The sequence below is a fragment of the Physcomitrium patens genome, chromosome 14, assembly GCF_059467195.1.
Source record: "Physcomitrium patens ecotype Gransden chromosome 14, ASM5946719v1, whole genome shotgun sequence".
Classification (NCBI taxonomy): domain Eukaryota; kingdom Viridiplantae; phylum Streptophyta; class Bryopsida; order Funariales; family Funariaceae; genus Physcomitrium; species Physcomitrium patens.
The window spans coordinates 13,630,724-13,646,019 of NC_143423.1; the positions used below are offsets into that span (position 1 = coordinate 13,630,724).

General features: G+C 40.4%; 2 protein-coding genes across 4 annotated transcripts; one reads left to right on the forward strand and one right to left on the reverse strand.

The window, feature by feature from the left end:
- Positions 1–7,963, forward strand: LOC112291416 (SNF2 domain-containing protein ENL1). 2 transcript variants are annotated; one of them, XM_024538769.3, is made up of 22 exons: positions 1–355; positions 901–1,038; positions 1,294–1,758; positions 2,006–2,268; positions 2,546–2,676; positions 2,826–3,018; positions 3,461–3,568; positions 3,725–3,780; positions 3,890–3,980; positions 4,175–4,312; positions 4,427–4,510; positions 4,749–4,949; positions 5,063–5,134; positions 5,289–5,369; positions 5,565–5,683; positions 5,808–5,919; positions 6,085–6,153; positions 6,261–6,355; positions 6,507–6,656; positions 6,755–6,835; positions 6,966–7,089; positions 7,229–7,963. In XM_024538769.3, exons 1-22 carry the CDS (start codon positions 217–219, stop codon positions 7,703–7,705), a joined length of 3,387 nt encoding a protein of 1,128 aa, XP_024394537.1. In that variant the 5' UTR covers positions 1–216; the 3' UTR covers positions 7,706–7,963. The 2 variants fall into 2 exon arrangements, with proteins under 2 accessions (XP_024394537.1, XP_090112081.1); XM_090255955.1 differs by having other exon boundaries at positions 75–355; positions 2,015–2,268.
- A 2,614-nt stretch (positions 7,964–10,577) lies between these two features.
- Positions 10,578–15,203, reverse strand: LOC112291954 (threonine--tRNA ligase, chloroplastic/mitochondrial 2). Of its 2 annotated transcripts, none has more exons than XM_024539990.3 (9): positions 14,840–15,203; positions 14,159–14,463; positions 13,682–13,831; positions 13,388–13,535; positions 12,935–13,188; positions 12,267–12,644; positions 11,683–11,991; positions 11,303–11,503; positions 10,578–11,070 (listed from the first exon to the last, which is right to left on the reverse strand). In XM_024539990.3, the coding sequence occupies exons 3-9, from the start codon at positions 13,811–13,813 to the stop codon at positions 10,810–10,812; spliced, it is 1,683 nt and encodes a 560-aa protein (XP_024395758.1). In that variant the 5' UTR covers positions 13,814–13,831; positions 14,159–14,463; positions 14,840–15,203; the 3' UTR covers positions 10,578–10,809. The 2 variants fall into 2 exon arrangements, with proteins under 2 accessions (XP_024395758.1, XP_024395757.1); XM_024539989.3 differs by having other exon boundaries at positions 14,163–14,463; positions 14,840–15,201.
- Positions 15,204–15,296: the final 93 nt, after the last annotated feature.

Below are 15,296 nucleotides of genomic sequence, written 5' to 3' on the forward strand. Positions count from 1 at the left end.
CGCAATCTGCTTGATCGCATTCAAATTTTGAAAATCCTCGAGGCAGCAGAATTGATGAAGGATTTGCAGGGTTAGGGTGGAGATCAATTGGCAGGCCACTAGTTCTGTTCCGATCGAGAGCAATGGTGGTCATGGCGGTATTGTAGCTACCAAGTTTCTTTCTACCTGCGTCGTTGAGGAAGAGTGGAAAAGTGGAGGTGTAGAGTTTCTGAAACGATGGCGGATTGGGAATCTCGTGCGAAGAGAGGCATGAAGTCCGCCTCTCAGCAGTCGAATGCTGAGCTGCTTCGAGCTATTGCAGCCCGTCGCCAGGCTCAGCTTCTGCGTAACAACAAGGCGCCCTCTCCTCCCCCAGGTTTGTCTAGTTCTCGTTTGGAAGGAACACAGAGTTGATGCACCTGGTTTTGTTGTGAGCAACACTACGTCTCGCGTCGCTGTGTTAGGTTTTGCAGTCCGAGTGATCTAGAGTGGTGACAATCAGCGTCATTACATGTGTTTGTACCTTGGTTTTGCCTCAACGAATTGCGATAGTTTGTTTCGTGTTGGTTTCCGCAAACTGATTGCTTTTGTAAAGGCTGCTTGTTGGAGAGATATGTGTTCGTAGTTATCTGGTCTAGAAACACATACATTCGCATCCATTTGAGAGTCGAAGCTTTGTTGTTTTCACTAAGATTGATAGTATATATAGCGCATGTTATCTGGATCGAACGTTCGCTATGACCTGGTCATCTCCGACCAAGCGTAAACAAGTCATTTTTTTGGCGAGCGAGGGTTTCGTGGATGCGACTACCATTCCTGTCTAGAGTGGCTAGAGTGGCTCTGGAGCATAAAGTCTACTAATCCGATTTTTATTTCATTTTATTTTATTTTATTTTTTTGAACTGAGAGGTATGAATGCAGATGAAGTGCCAACTGAGAAGGCCGAGCACGTGCATGCCGAGGTTAGGCTGGCTGCATCGAAAATCCTCCCAGAATCATCAGAAGCTAGTGGGGCGAGTAGTGATGACGATGGATCATTCGACAGCACTTCACTACCTGGTGCGGACATGGAGAAATTTTATCACTCCCACCGCTTGCAATTCAGGAAGTACGATGATTTTGTGGAATTAGCGTGATGATACTATAATTAAAAGAATGACTCTAATTTATGTAGGCAATGAATATGAGGTTTGTAATGATACGACCACTGTTAAGCTCCCATTTTTAGGACGTACTAGATGACCTTCACTCGAAATTAGAAGTTAGAGATGTGAATGTCATCTAGTTGCTTTTCTGATTCGAGGCGTTTGCCAGGTGAAGGGGGTCGATGCAAGGAATCAACTCCAAAGGACAAGTCCGAAGGTTCATCGATGGATGACCTGCGCACTGTGCTTGACCAAATGAGCATTAAAGACAAGAATGGAGCGCAGAGTAGTGACAGACCCGGGATACTGGAGAAGCAGTCCGAGAGAAAACCGAGAGACTTGATTTTGAACATACGGAAACGTCTTGTCAAGAAGTCAACAATAGTTGACTCAGACAATGAATCGGAAAGCGAGAGCTTCGACGGTGTGGACCCTGTATCTTCTCCCTCCATAGATTATAACTCAGCTGATGATGGTGATGTTGATTCACCTGTTGTGTCGAAGGTGAAGTCAAAGATTAAGCCAGCTGGTGTGGCACCAAGACGTTATCCATCCGTGGATACCCGGCCTTCTTCTTCACCAAATGCAGACGTTGAACACGTACGCGCACCAGGATTCAGAAGTGTTGCAAAAGGTAACGTTGTAAGGTCAGCATGTGCACGATTCTCTACAGTTCATAGCAGTACACTATAAAAGTTGCTGATCATCTGAGATTATGATCACTTGAGGTGTAGACTAAGTCCTGTTACAGCATTTTTAAACATGAAGGAGACAATAAGTCAATATTTGAAGAGCTTTACTGGATAATATCTCATTCCATGAGATTGTTTCTGTCTCCACTTGACTTGGAAATATCACAATCTGATCATCTCATTGTTCAGGTTTCACAGAGACCACACTTAATACAGTTGATTCTCCACCTCCGTCAGCGGCAGTCGGTAATCTTATCAACGAGTCAGATGTTCCAGAAAAACAACAGGAGTTGGTGTTATCCGACGGAAAACATCGGTTCTGTCTCCGACCAAAAACTGCGAACATGTTGTATCCGCATCAACGTTCCGGCATAGAATGGTTGTGGAGTCTGCACATGAAAGGGATGGGCGGGATCCTAGGCGATGACATGGGACTTGGCAAGACCATGCAGGTATATTCATGTTTTCTCATTGAAGTCAGAGTTATCAGCACAAACCATCGAGGTTTTACCACCACAAGGGTGTTACTGGGCATCCAGTTGATGTAGTTGTTGCACATTCGAATCACGATAACGCTCACCGTCCAATCCGTTGTACTGGTCTGGTGCCTGAGACCTTTGAAAGCACTACGAGCATCTGATTTACTCAACACCTTATTTATTTGTGTATTTGTTTGATGTCTCTTGAGATAAGTCATAGCTCTTGAACTACCAATTTTTATTTCTGCAGGTTGCCGCATTCCTGGCTGGACTTTTCTGTACCCAAAATATCAAGTGTGCCCTAATTGTTGCACCTAAAACTCTAATTGCCCACTGGGTTAAAGAGCTCAAGGTCGTCGGACTTTCGCGCAAAACTTATGAGTAAGTTGCGGTCACTAATAAGCACATTTAATGCTATTTCTCAAATTTTTTTTACGGATGACTGTTAGTTTAGAACTGCTTCTAGCGGTCTGTGAGCACTCACCGTGGTACCATGTCTGCTACCACTAATGTTCGTTGCACATTTGCAGTTACTCTGGTACGTCGGTCAAAGCGCGTGAGTATGCTTTGCAAAATGTGCTACAAATGGGAGGAGTACTGCTTACAACTTATGACATGGTCCGTTGCAACTTCAAGGCACTCAGAGGGGATTTCGATGGAAGAGATGGTTATGGAGATACAAGTGATGACATTATTACGTGGGACTACATGATTTTGGATGAGGTATAAAACGTGTCTGTTATTTGATAAACATGTGCTTGAAAGTTGTCATATAGAGTTGGTACGTAAGGAAGAAATGCAGTCCTCACATCAGTTATTATGATATATTTTATTGTTATTGTTGTTGCAGTTGGTATTTTTGTTAACGTTTTTCATAGGAACCTTGGTCTGATGATCGTATGCCTTTCCTGAGACCATAACTGACGAAGTTGAACTCAGTTTGAAAGTAACAGAAAAGGATTTTATGTCTAGATGACATGTACAATTGAAACCTCAGCTTAGGTTTTAGTGATGAGTTAAGAAAGTATCCTTGTTAACAGTTCATCGACCAATAAACTCATGCGATTCAATAAGAGGACGTCTTTCTTTTTCCGTCGTTGTGGTTCCTGTCATATGATTCACTGCAATAGTTCCTGACTTGGTACTTACATCCGAGATATTGCAGGGTCATCTTGTCAAAAACCCGAACACGCAGCGAGCCAAAAGTTTAAGAGAGATCCCGGCTGCCCATCGAATTGTTATCAGTGGCACACCGATTCAGAATCACCTTCAAGTAAGAACTATCTTCATCGCAGGTCCTTGATCTGAGCAACTGGTGATATTCTATACTGATATTTCTCTTCTCTTCGTTAGAATTTTTGGAATCCCTTAACGAGCAAACATATTTCCTGAGTAACTCACGATTATCTTACTCTTGGCTTTGATTTAGGAAATGTGGGCTTTATTTGATTTCTGCTGCCCCGACCTTCTTGGAGATAGAAAAGAGTATGCCTTTACCTTAAACCTGTTCTATTTCGATGATGGACGTCTTAAAAATATGTAAGGCCTGGTCAATACATGAGATTAATGCCTCATGTTTCTGTAAATTTAACAGGTTCAAGGACAAGTATGAGCGACAAATTCTGGCCGGGACCGACAAGAATGCGTCTGATCGGCAAAAGCGAATTGGAATACAAGTTGCAGAGGTATATGTCTTAATCATTTAGCAGTCAGTGTTTTGTACATTTGAATTTTTTCCTGACGTATATGTGGTGACTAAAACTTCTCTGATTAGACTCTACACAGCAATCTGCCATTCGAAGGACTCGTGATCTTAGGGTTAGTTAGTTGATTTCTGTTTGATTATTATGATTTGACTTAAAGTGTCTCTCCACTGCAGGAATTAAGACAAAAGTTTGGTCCCTTCTTCTTGAGGCGTTTGAAAAGTGAGGTTTTTCCAGACTCCGAGGACAAAAAAGAACGGAAGTTATCCAGGAAGAATGATCTCATTGTGTGGCTGCCTCTTTCTGAAGGCCAGGTAAGTCCTCTAAATAATGATATGCCTTTTATGAACTTCAATCCATTTATAGTTCGCATCATGATGGCTTGTGCACTAACCAATTCGACATTTTTCTTGCTGTCGCATTTACAGGAGAAATTGTATCGGGCTTTTTTGAATAGTAACACAGCCGAGGAAACATTGAGTACCGGGACGAAAGTACTTTCAGCCCTGACAGTGAGTGACATCTGACTTTTTAAATTTCTGGTCTGTTATGCAGACCTGTCATTTCGTTTTACAGACGTAGCAATTCTCGCACGTCAGGTCGTTTATATAAATGCTAATAGTCAATCTATGTGGAAAGAAACTAATTTGGCCAAGCGGTGTGAATATTTGTCCGAAGCAACACGTAGATCTACTGATTTTATGTATGTCATTCTTTATAAGATATTAATGTGTAACTTCCCGCATGCAGGTTATGAAGAAGATCTGCGATCATCCAATGTTGCTCACAAAAAGGGCAGCAAACGACATTGCTGAAGGAATGGAAGGCTATTTGGATGCTGAGGATATTCAAGCTGCAGAAGCCATGACACATTCTCTTGCTGGCATGGTTCAGGATGATGAAGACATGAGTGCAACTTCTTGCAAGATTGATTTTCTCATGGCTCTACTCGTAATGTCTCTCACCGCCTCCAGCACTTCCAGTTTCATTTTTATTTTGCTTGTTATGATATATTTCTGATGTATTCTTGGAATGCTACCAACACTTGGCTGGTACATGAGCAGGATAACCTTGTCGCGGAAGGTCATCGCACTCTCATTTTCGCGCAAACTCGGAAGATGCTCAACATCATACAGGTCAGTTTTAAATCGCTGGTTCCTTTTTCCAGCCTTATTCCCTTAATTCTTACTTCTTACTTCCCTGTTAATTTGAGGTTTCTTTAAAACTTCATTAAAATTTATTGATTTTAGAAATCATCGAAACATGACATTTGGGAAACACTTCCTTCAGGACGAAATTCTTGAGAGAGGATGGATATTTAGACGTATTGATGGCACCATTAAAGCAGCCGACCGCGAACTCTGCGTGCAAGTGAGTAGTTCTATCAATTCTGAAAGTACTTGCAGTTCGTGTAGTAATTTAGGAAAGAAATATTAGACGTGTAAGGTTTTTCGAGCGAAAATTTTATCTCTTCAAATCTAGATCTAACACACTTGGCGTACTAAGTGTTGGTTGAGGTGGTGAACATGGAGCTCACCATTGAATTGGATGATCGACTTGCATCAGGAATTCCAATCGGATGATGAAATACCGCTTTTCTTATTGACATCCCAAGTCGGTGGTTTAGGACTTACGTTGACTGGAGCTGACAGGGTTGTGATAGTTGATCCTGCATGGAATCCTAGGTAAGAACTCTCGGAATTTTGAGAACCTTTGCATTGTCCTCTTTGTCCTATTTTATCCAAGTCATTTTTATGATTTTCACTAGATGCGGACCAATAAGCTAACATAATTTTTCTGCGTAAACAGCACTGACAACCAGAGTGTAGATAGAGCTTACCGTATTGGTCAGAAGAACGACGTCGTCATCTATCGCCTCATGACTTGTGGAACGATTGAAGAGAAAATTTACCGCAAGCAGGTTAGAAGCCTTTATCATTTTCCCATTTGGTGTTCGCTTAATCTTCTGCTTGGATGCGCAGGCTTTTAATTTTTTTCTTAGTTCTTTCTGGTGTGTTGCCCTCCACATTTTTTCGAGCATTTTCAAAGAGACATGCTCTAATCTTGGTTGTCGCAATTTGTGTAGGTTTTCAAGGGCCATCTTATGAAAGTTGCGACTGAGAAAAAGAATCAAATGCGGTACTTTTCACAAGGGGTAAGTTGTTTTAAAGGTTTGCTAATTAATCTGTTGCAAACATAATGTTTTACTACTCCTCACTAAGTCGCAGCTTGCCAAATTCCTGACGAGGAGATCTGTTGCAGGAACTGGGTGAAATGTTTAAAGTACCTGAAGTAGGTTTCAGGGTGTCCGAAACACAGCTTCAACTTCACAAGGAGCACTCCAGCCAGCACAAGATGTAAGCTAGAAAAATCCTTCCTGAATCGTTTGTAGTACATCGCGTATTGATGCCACATTCTTTAAAAGCGTGGAACTCATATTGTAAGATTTAGTAGGAGGTACATTGTGACACCAGTTTTAATCCCGTCGAATGACGATATTTGCTGCAGTGACGAAGGACTACAGAAACACATTGAGTTTCTAGATGGACTGGGCATTGCTGGGGTGAGCCATCATGACCTGCTCTTTACGAAAGAGGCAGAACCATTGCCTCCACCTGGGTCTGAAGATCAAGATCTGAATGCCACATGGGAGCCTAGGTAAACTAGTCATCCTACTTTTCTACTTATGTCCTGTATGTTTACCCGTTACCGTGATTAAGCTTCAGTTGTTGACAGTTAAACTTTGTGGTCACCAGAAATCCTTCATATGTGGGTCATCGATACAAAGCAGCTTCAAAGCCTGAGAAATATTCCTGGGAAGCTTCACAAGCCGTAGGGTAAGTAAAACTCCCGTTTCATTAATGTATATTATAGAATCAGAGATTTTTGTATTGAACTTGCACTATTATTTTGGAATACATATATGATGAGGTAGTGCTAAGAAATGTGTATCCTGGATTTGGACAGTCGAGGTATTTTGGCAACCGCAACGGCAGGTTTGCAAAGCCAGGGTGTAGACAATAGCAATGCGCTCAAGGTTGAGTTTCTGAGGGGCAAACTAGAACGCCTTTCCAGAACTCTGGATGACAAGGTGGGCAGTATTCTATTTTATTTCGACTTTAAGGGTTTCTATTCAAATTTTCTGATTTCTTTTTTTCTTTTTTTCTTTTTTTTCTTTTTTTACTAACATCACCTACTGATCTAGAAACTATCTGTTCAATATTTGACAGGCAATGATTGCGAGGCTACCAGATCATGGAGTAGGCCTTGAGAAAAAACTCAAGGAGACTCAGAAAGAGCTGAGGGAAGCTGAGTTGATTGCTGGGAGCAAGGAGAATATTGGCGCGCATTTGCCATCTCGATCAGCTGCCCAAGTTCCTGGTGCTGATCTGTCTGCGGATGAAACCTACGCAGTAACTAACATTGCTGAGGGCCAATCGGCTCAAAGACCAAAACCACTTGGATTTAACAACAATCAACTCACTGTCCCGACGTTGGTCAGCAAAAAAAATTCCTGCTTTCAGGAGACGGTACCAGCCACACAAACCGCTAGTGTGCCTGGAGTACAACGTGGTGTTCATCTACCAAGCTGGAGCTTATTGAGTGATTCTCCAACATCAAGTAGGGGCTCTCCAGCTCCCACAAGCAGGGAGGATGTCGATGATATGGCGGAAGCTTTGAGTTCACTTAGGCTACGTCTGCACTAGGTGTACACAGATGCAAATTTCTTCCAAATAGAGCGTTGTATTATACCTTAGTAGGTGCGAATCGACCCTATCGTAAGAGGACGATACAGTGTAATGTTCTTTGGAATATTATGTCCTCAAGTATTCTAGGGTATATATTCCCTTACGACACATTATCTCTATTGAGATTGACTAGATCGTCGCCAGGTAATAACGATGTTCCTTTATATGCCCGATTTGGCCATTTTTTCATAATCTGCTTCGATTATGCGACCTTAATGTTTCTGGGATCGCTCCTGCACGACGTTGCATGTGATTCTCTTGAAGCCAAAAGTCGGCTACCGAATCTTGCCACGAAGGTCCGCGGCCTTGGATTGTAAGATGATAGTGGTAATCGGAATGAATGGAGGCTACCTTTGTTTGTAGTGGATCCAGCTTCAAATTTCTACAAATTAATTATTCGCCACGATTCTGGATTCAAAATTTCACAGCGGTTGGATCGGAGTTGTCGACATCTGGGTTTCACAAGTTTAAATGGATGGGTACTATTTGACGCAGTGCGATGTATCCGTCACTGAATCATGTTAAAAGGTATGTATAAAACATTCGACACTGCATTCAATGCTACATCCAGCACTTAATACTTACTATGCAGCCATGTTGGATTAAGCATAGCTGACATTGAAACAGCATGCCGCTAAATTAAAGTCAATGTTGGAGATTATGCCCGTTGTGTCATCACATGAGTGCTTTGCATCCCACCCAGCCCGTTGACAGGTGGGTGGATTCTTCTTCAGTAACCATCATAGAAATGCGTAAAATATGCCACAGATGCCGACGATAGACTAAATGTCTTTGGCTCTTCACCAAAGAGAACCACCAATACAAGATTGGACCTGCAGTAGCTATTTGTGCTGTTGGCAACCATCCGAAATCTCAGTGGAGAACTTGAACTGTGTTTTCTGATATGATAGCTTGCAAATATGGTAAAATGGTATAACTATTTGTGCTTTGATATCAAAACGTATGACTAAAACAGGAAATAAATTCATGAATGTTTAGCTTTATCATTTTTTAAAAATACAAAGTTAGTATTGTTGTATGGTTTGTGGAATGCACAAATCTTTCTCTAGACAAACATATGATATTTTAAATTTTTACTGTTTTAGTACATATGCTACTTTTATCACTTTTAGATAATAATTAAACTAAGAAGAAGAAAAAAAACTATTACTAAAACTAAAATCTATATCTGTTATACAATATTTATTTACTTATTAATGATTATTTTAAAACATGGCTTATAATTGTATTTTAATATATTTATATTTATATATATTTTAAAATGTACCACATATCTAGTATTTGTACATAATTTTATAAGTTTAATTTGATACAATTGTAAGAAGTTAATTATTTTTTTACCCACTACTTTGAATAATAATAATAATAATAATAATAATATTACTGGTTGTATTATGGAAAAAAAAAAAAAAAAAAAAAAAAAAACGAAACAAAACAAAACGAAGAAGAAGAAGAAGAAGAAGAAGAAGAAAAAAGTATTCATATCCATTCGGTTCTTAAATAATATGTACATATTAGCTACAAACAGAATAGATAATTTTTCTTTAGCATTAATTTAAGACATCATTCAAATCCACATCCTTGTGAAAATTAGACATATGGGTATTGTTGTAATCTAGCTCTTCAAAATTTGCACATATTTCTACACATGGTTTAATCCAAAAGTACAACATTGAAATAGAGAAATATTGAGATGCAGAGATATTATCACATAGAATTTGAAATCATAGTTGAAGTATCCAGAAGAGGTTGAGCTGGTACAAGGGATTTGACATGTGTTGTTTACTACTTTCTTCTTCCACAGTATGCTCCACATCCATATTGGTCGAACTTAATGTTTCTCGTATTTCACAAGTTTAGCCCTGAAGTCAATATATAATTTCTAACCAATCTACCTGCCTGTAAAGCAACTGCAGAAATAAATGACGTGGACATTCATTGTGAACCCGTGAGTACCCACTGCACAAGATTGTGCTTTGAGATTGCATTGTTCTTAATATTATGCATTTTGATACTTGGTTCTGTTAAGACCTTGTGATTTCAACTTTTGATGAAAACAATGATTTATGCAACCAATCAAAGGGGACTTTTGTCTCCTCTTGTTTATCCCATGTATTTGTCCCCCTCTCCCCCCTTGAGCTTTTCTATACAAGAGATAAGTATTTTTTTCAACTTTTCAACTTTTCTAAAAACTTTTGAACATTTGAACATTTGATCACCTTAATTTAAATTTTAAAAATAGAAACTTGATGAAACTATTATACATACTTTTTACTAAACTTTAGTTCATTATAATTATTATGTTTCATAGTTATAACATTAATAGACTTCAACTAGAAAAATACCACCAGATTGCTTAGGATACACCCTTTTGTTATTTCCGCTTACAATTTTTACCATTTCCACCCAATTCTCCCACAATGCTAGCTGGTGGTGAAGGTGCCAATGTTGGATTATGTCATCACGTAAAACCAAGACATTGCTACAAGCTTGGATGAAAACTTGGAAGCATAATAATTTTGAAACATGGACCACAAGGCGTTGGGTGGAAATAACAGGGCCCTTTATTAATCATCTAATAGTTACAAATTTTCATTAGATTTGAATAAATTATTGATATCAAAGATAATGATTCCAACAAATATTGATTTCATAAAATAATGAAATTACGGTACTAAGAAATTTCAAACCATTGTGAACATACATTTCTTCTTACAATACAACACTTGATCCGAAAATGGAACCACTCTAAGAAAATCAAACAAGAATTCATTGTTTCAGAATACAAAAATACATCAAAAACACGAAATTCACAAAAATAGACGTTAATTTTATTAAATCTAATTCTTGCAAATTGTTCAGAGAAAGGCATAACATCACAATCCAATTGTAAGAATCAAGACTTGTTGAAAGAACAATGACAAGGTACCTCAAGAACTTCGTGAAGCTGTCTAACTCCGCGATGCATTTTAATCAATTAAAAGCTTGATTTGATGTACCACAATGTTTATTTGTACTCTATATTTGGTCATTTGGGAGGCTTACAAGACACCACAACTTGAGGTTGCAAGCTGGATCTTATGGGTTAGATCATCCAAGCTCAAGGTGCCGAGCTCCCCACCGTGCCTGGTTCGCACAGTCAAAGTTGCACTCTCCACTTCCTTGGGTCCTACAACAGCCATCACTGGGATCTTCTGCGTCTCTGCATTACGAATCAGCTTCCCAAGCCGCTCACCAAACACAACTTCAGCTCTGATGCCCTTTTCTCTCAACTTAGCAACCACATTCTTGCAATAATCCACCTGAAGGCACAATCTTAAGCGTCAGTGAGTTCCATTCTTGAAGCAAAGAAATGGCACTATAATTCATCGAGAAAATTAGAGAAGAAAAAAAAAATAGAAAAGACAAGAAAATGAAACAACTGATGCAAAAAAAATATAGAAGAAAAAGATTTAAGGAAGAAGTCGAGAGAACGATTGTAAATATCTGATCTTGGTGAAAAGAAAAATGAAACAGTACAAGAAAATAGCTCACCTCATGGTCCGTCACAGGCAGCAAACGAGCCTGCACTGGGGCAAGCCACAAGGGGAAGTCACCGGCATAATTCTCGACCAATATACCGAAGAATCTCTCAATTGAACCTAAGATAGCTCTGTGAATCAGAATGGGTTGCTTTCTTGAGGTATCAGTGTCCACATACACCATGTTGAACCTCTCGGGTAGGTTGAAATCCACCTGAAAAGACGAGAAATTCAACATCTTCAATGTGTGTAAAATGGGTAAAATCTGCTGAATCAAATTGTTTTGTTGGAGAATGATTCATGCAGACTAGTACAGTAGAAAGAAACTGAATCATAAACAGCCACACAAGCCAGACATGTTTAACATGGGCTGAGTGCCCGATTGAGGTTCACCTGAATGGTAGAGCACTGCCATTTGCGACCAATTGCATCCTCTATCTTCACATCAATTTTAGGACCATAAAAAGCACCGCCTCCTTCGTCAATGCTATATTCCCAACCCTTGTCCTGCAGTGCCTCTCTTAAAGCTGTCGTAGATTTCTCCCAAATCTCATGACTGCCAACGGCTTTCTCAGGTTTTGTAGATAAGTTGATCTCGAATTTCGTAAAGCCAAATTGTTTAAGAACAATCTCTGTTAAATCAAGTACTCCCCGTATCTCATCCCTTATTTGGTCAGGGAGGCAAAAGATGTGTCCGTCATCCTGAGAAGCAAAACAAAAGTGTCAAGCTAGACGACAAGGAATAGCACAGAAAGGACAATATGCTTTACGAAAAGAAACCAAGACTATGCAAGAGTCCAGTTACTGGCGTGTTATCCTGATTAAATTCTTTCGAAAGGTTCCAGTAAAATGAACGAGCATACTCCTTGTTTACTATGCAATCCAAATGAGGCAGACCCCACACGTCACGTGAAATAGAACCAACCTAGAAACTGAAGAGATAGAACATGAACTGGAATGAACACTAATTAGAATACCTGAGTAAAACCTCGAACACGAAACAGGCCGTGTAAAGCCCCCGACCGTTCATAACGATAAACTGTGCCCAGCTCTGCCACTCTCATGGGCAACTCTCGATATGATCGAAGTGAATCCTTATAAACTTGAATATGAAAGGGACAGTTCATAGGCCTAATTTGGTATAATTCCTCCTCTATTCGCATCTGATCGAACATGTTTTCCTTGTAGAATTCATAATGTCCACTTGTTTTCCATAAGTCAAGCTTAGCAATATGAGGAGTGTAAAGAAGCTCGTACCCATTCGCAAAGTGCATTTTCTTCCAATAATCTTCAATTATGTGACGCACCATACTCCCCTTCGGATGCCAGAAGACCAGGCCGCCTCCTGCATCTTCCTAAAACAACAATAACAACAATATCAATAAAAATGTACTAACATAGAAAACAAATTAAGTCGTGTTAACCAAAAGCGTTGAAACAATTGACTATCAAACTCAGCTACTATACCTGTCTCATTCAAACGCAGTGATCACCAAAGTATTTCTTGAACATGGTTGTCCCCATTCAAATCACTGTCAAATAATGCGTCATCTCAAATTAACTGGAGTCTAGGTAATGTCCATGACACTTCTCAGAATCAGCGAACTTCTCTTTAGCTCAGAATACAAAATGCGTCTATTATTACCTGGATAGAAAACAAATTAAGGTCTTGTCCGAGACGCCGGTGATCACGGCGCTTAGCCTCCTCCTTTTGAACTTGATACGCCTTGAGCTGTTCCTCCGACTCCCATGCTGTCCCATAAATTCTTTGTAGCATCTGCTTCTTCTCATCGCCCCTCCAATATGCTCCTGCCACAAATTCGAGCTCAATGGCTCGTTTATCAAGTTGTCCAGTCCTCTCTAAATGAGGCCCGGCACAGAGGTCCCACCACTCTTCCCCTGCGAGAACATTCAAGATCAGATAAACTTGAGAAACATCAACCACTTTCAGAATGATGCGCATTAAGGAATCGAATGCAAATTAGCATGAGCAGCAGACAGATGAAATCAAGCGCATGGAAACCTCACATTTATCGATGGTAGTGTTTCAGCCACTTGAACTGAGATATAGAAAGGGTGGCTTACTGGGAGAACGAACCTATTTTGTATATTGTAATCGGTTCTGTCTTAATACCCTCCAATATCTCTAGCTTATAAGGCTCATTTATGGCCTTGATACGCTTCTCAGCTTCCTCTTTTGCAACCTCCTCTCTCGTGAGAGGTAGATTGCGGCTAATAATTCGATCCTGTGAATGCACACTCCACAAATTCAATTTCTCCACATCGAGAACTGTCAAAACCCTAAGAGCAAGGTCATTTACAAAGACAACAAAAACAGTAGGAAGCAAGACCTAAGCTTAAATAACTGTATCCAGAGGAGTAATAAACTCACCATCTCTTTCTTGATCTTCTTCAAGTCTGTCTCTGTAAAAGGTTCTTCCTTATCAAAATCGTAATAGAAGCCCTTCTCAATCCAAGGGCCGATCGTTACCTGCGCATCAGGAAAAAGCTTCTGTACGGCCATTGCCAACACATGCGCACTCTGTAAAACCGACAAGATATGGTCAGTCTAATCCCGCAAGACAAATACCATGAATCACTTGCATAGAATCACCAAATACTACGTCAGGAATTGGACATACACGCTGGACTAAATCTCTAACAGATAAAAAAATCATTCATACCTAATTTGAGCAGCTTGTGTGGAATAAACAGAAAAAGAGGAGATTGTCAAACTTCTTTGACACGAAAACAATCTATATCTAGCTTCAGCAACCATATAACGCGTCTTTTTTATTTATTTATATACGTATGTAAAAGACACATGGATTGCAAAAGATTTAGTAACACTGTAACCTTAAATACATACTCACAGTGTGACGAATCTTCAAAAGTTTTTCTGATGACTCATTCGTGGGTAAGACGATGGGCTTCTTCTCTTCCTCTACAATCTTGACCTCAGATTCAGCACTAATAGTAGTCTGTTGCTCAGCTGCTGAGGACGCAATTGACATCATTCGCTCCCTGACAACGTTTCCTTTGGTCCAAACAGGCATCCGTCCGAGAAGAGAGATCATGGCTGCATGTTGAAATAGGAGGGAGTTGGAGCTTGCGAGAGACACACAAGCAAATGAATGGTTGCAGCCCTGCCTTGATGCGTGTGAGAAAGCTCCCCTAGAATAACACGAACCATCACTTAAAACACATGATCCAGCCAGTGCCCAAATCTTGCAGTACTAGGAAGGACTCGAAGAAAAACATCGTATGAACCAGTCAACCAAAACTTGAGGTGGGAAAAAAACGAAAAAATACAAAACAAAACAAAACAAAAACCGTGTAGAACAATATATCCAAAATTTCGAGGAGTATCCGACGGGGAGGGCAAATTGTGACCTAACTGAAGGAAAGATTCCTGGGGTGACAAAACACGATCTTCCAACTTTGAGAAACCTAACCCACGTCACCAAATCGCACTAGAACAACGAAAAGCTCACCAAATTCCCTCAAAAATCTCCCAATGAAACGGGTCACAGAGGCAATTGGAACCAACCTGGAGAAGAAGAGCGTGACGCAGCTTGCAGCAGGGGAGTAGAGCGAGCCACGCAGCGATCGGAGCTTGGACAGGGCCATTTCGGACACCACCGCTGATGCGATCCCCACAACTCTTCCGTTTCCGAACACGAGACCAAAAATCCAACACCACCAAATCGCACAACAGTTGGTTCACACAATTCCTCGAGGAACAGCGCGAAAAGGAAGAACTACGACGCTAAAGCACAAGTCTACAGCATTGTGTCCCCTCCGCCACCGCCGCCTAATTCTTCCCGGAACTGGCTGTCGATGAGTAGCAGCAGCAGCATCACCATCGCTCATCCTGCTTCTTCATGGCCTTCGTCTGAAACCTTCATCACCCAATTCTGAATTGTCGAAGATGCATGGATGGGCTCTGGCCTCAAGGTTTCGCAAAACCCTAAAACTGGCACTTTTTGCAATGAATTCGGTTGGGT

Coding starts and splice junctions, on each gene's coding strand:
- LOC112291954 (XM_024539989.3), bottom strand. CDS start 14,919: ATGGCCCTGTCCAAGCTCCGATCGCTGCGTGGCTCGCTCTACTCCCCT. Junction 13,832..14,162: donor TTTTGAAGATTCGTCACACT/GTGAGTATGTAT, acceptor TCGGTTTTACAG/AGTGCGCATGTGTTGGCAAT. Junction 11,992..12,266: donor GTGTTCGAGGTTTTACTCAG/GTATTCTAATTA, acceptor TTTGCTTCTCAG/GATGACGGACACATCTTTTG.
- LOC112291416 (XM_024538769.3), top strand. CDS start 217: ATGGCGGATTGGGAATCTCGTGCGAAGAGAGGCATGAAGTCCGCCTCT. Junction 4,511..4,748: donor AAGTACTTTCAGCCCTGACA/GTGAGTGACATC, acceptor TCCCGCATGCAG/GTTATGAAGAAGATCTGCGA. Junction 5,684..5,807: donor GATCCTGCATGGAATCCTAG/GTAAGAACTCTC, acceptor CTGCGTAAACAG/CACTGACAACCAGAGTGTAG.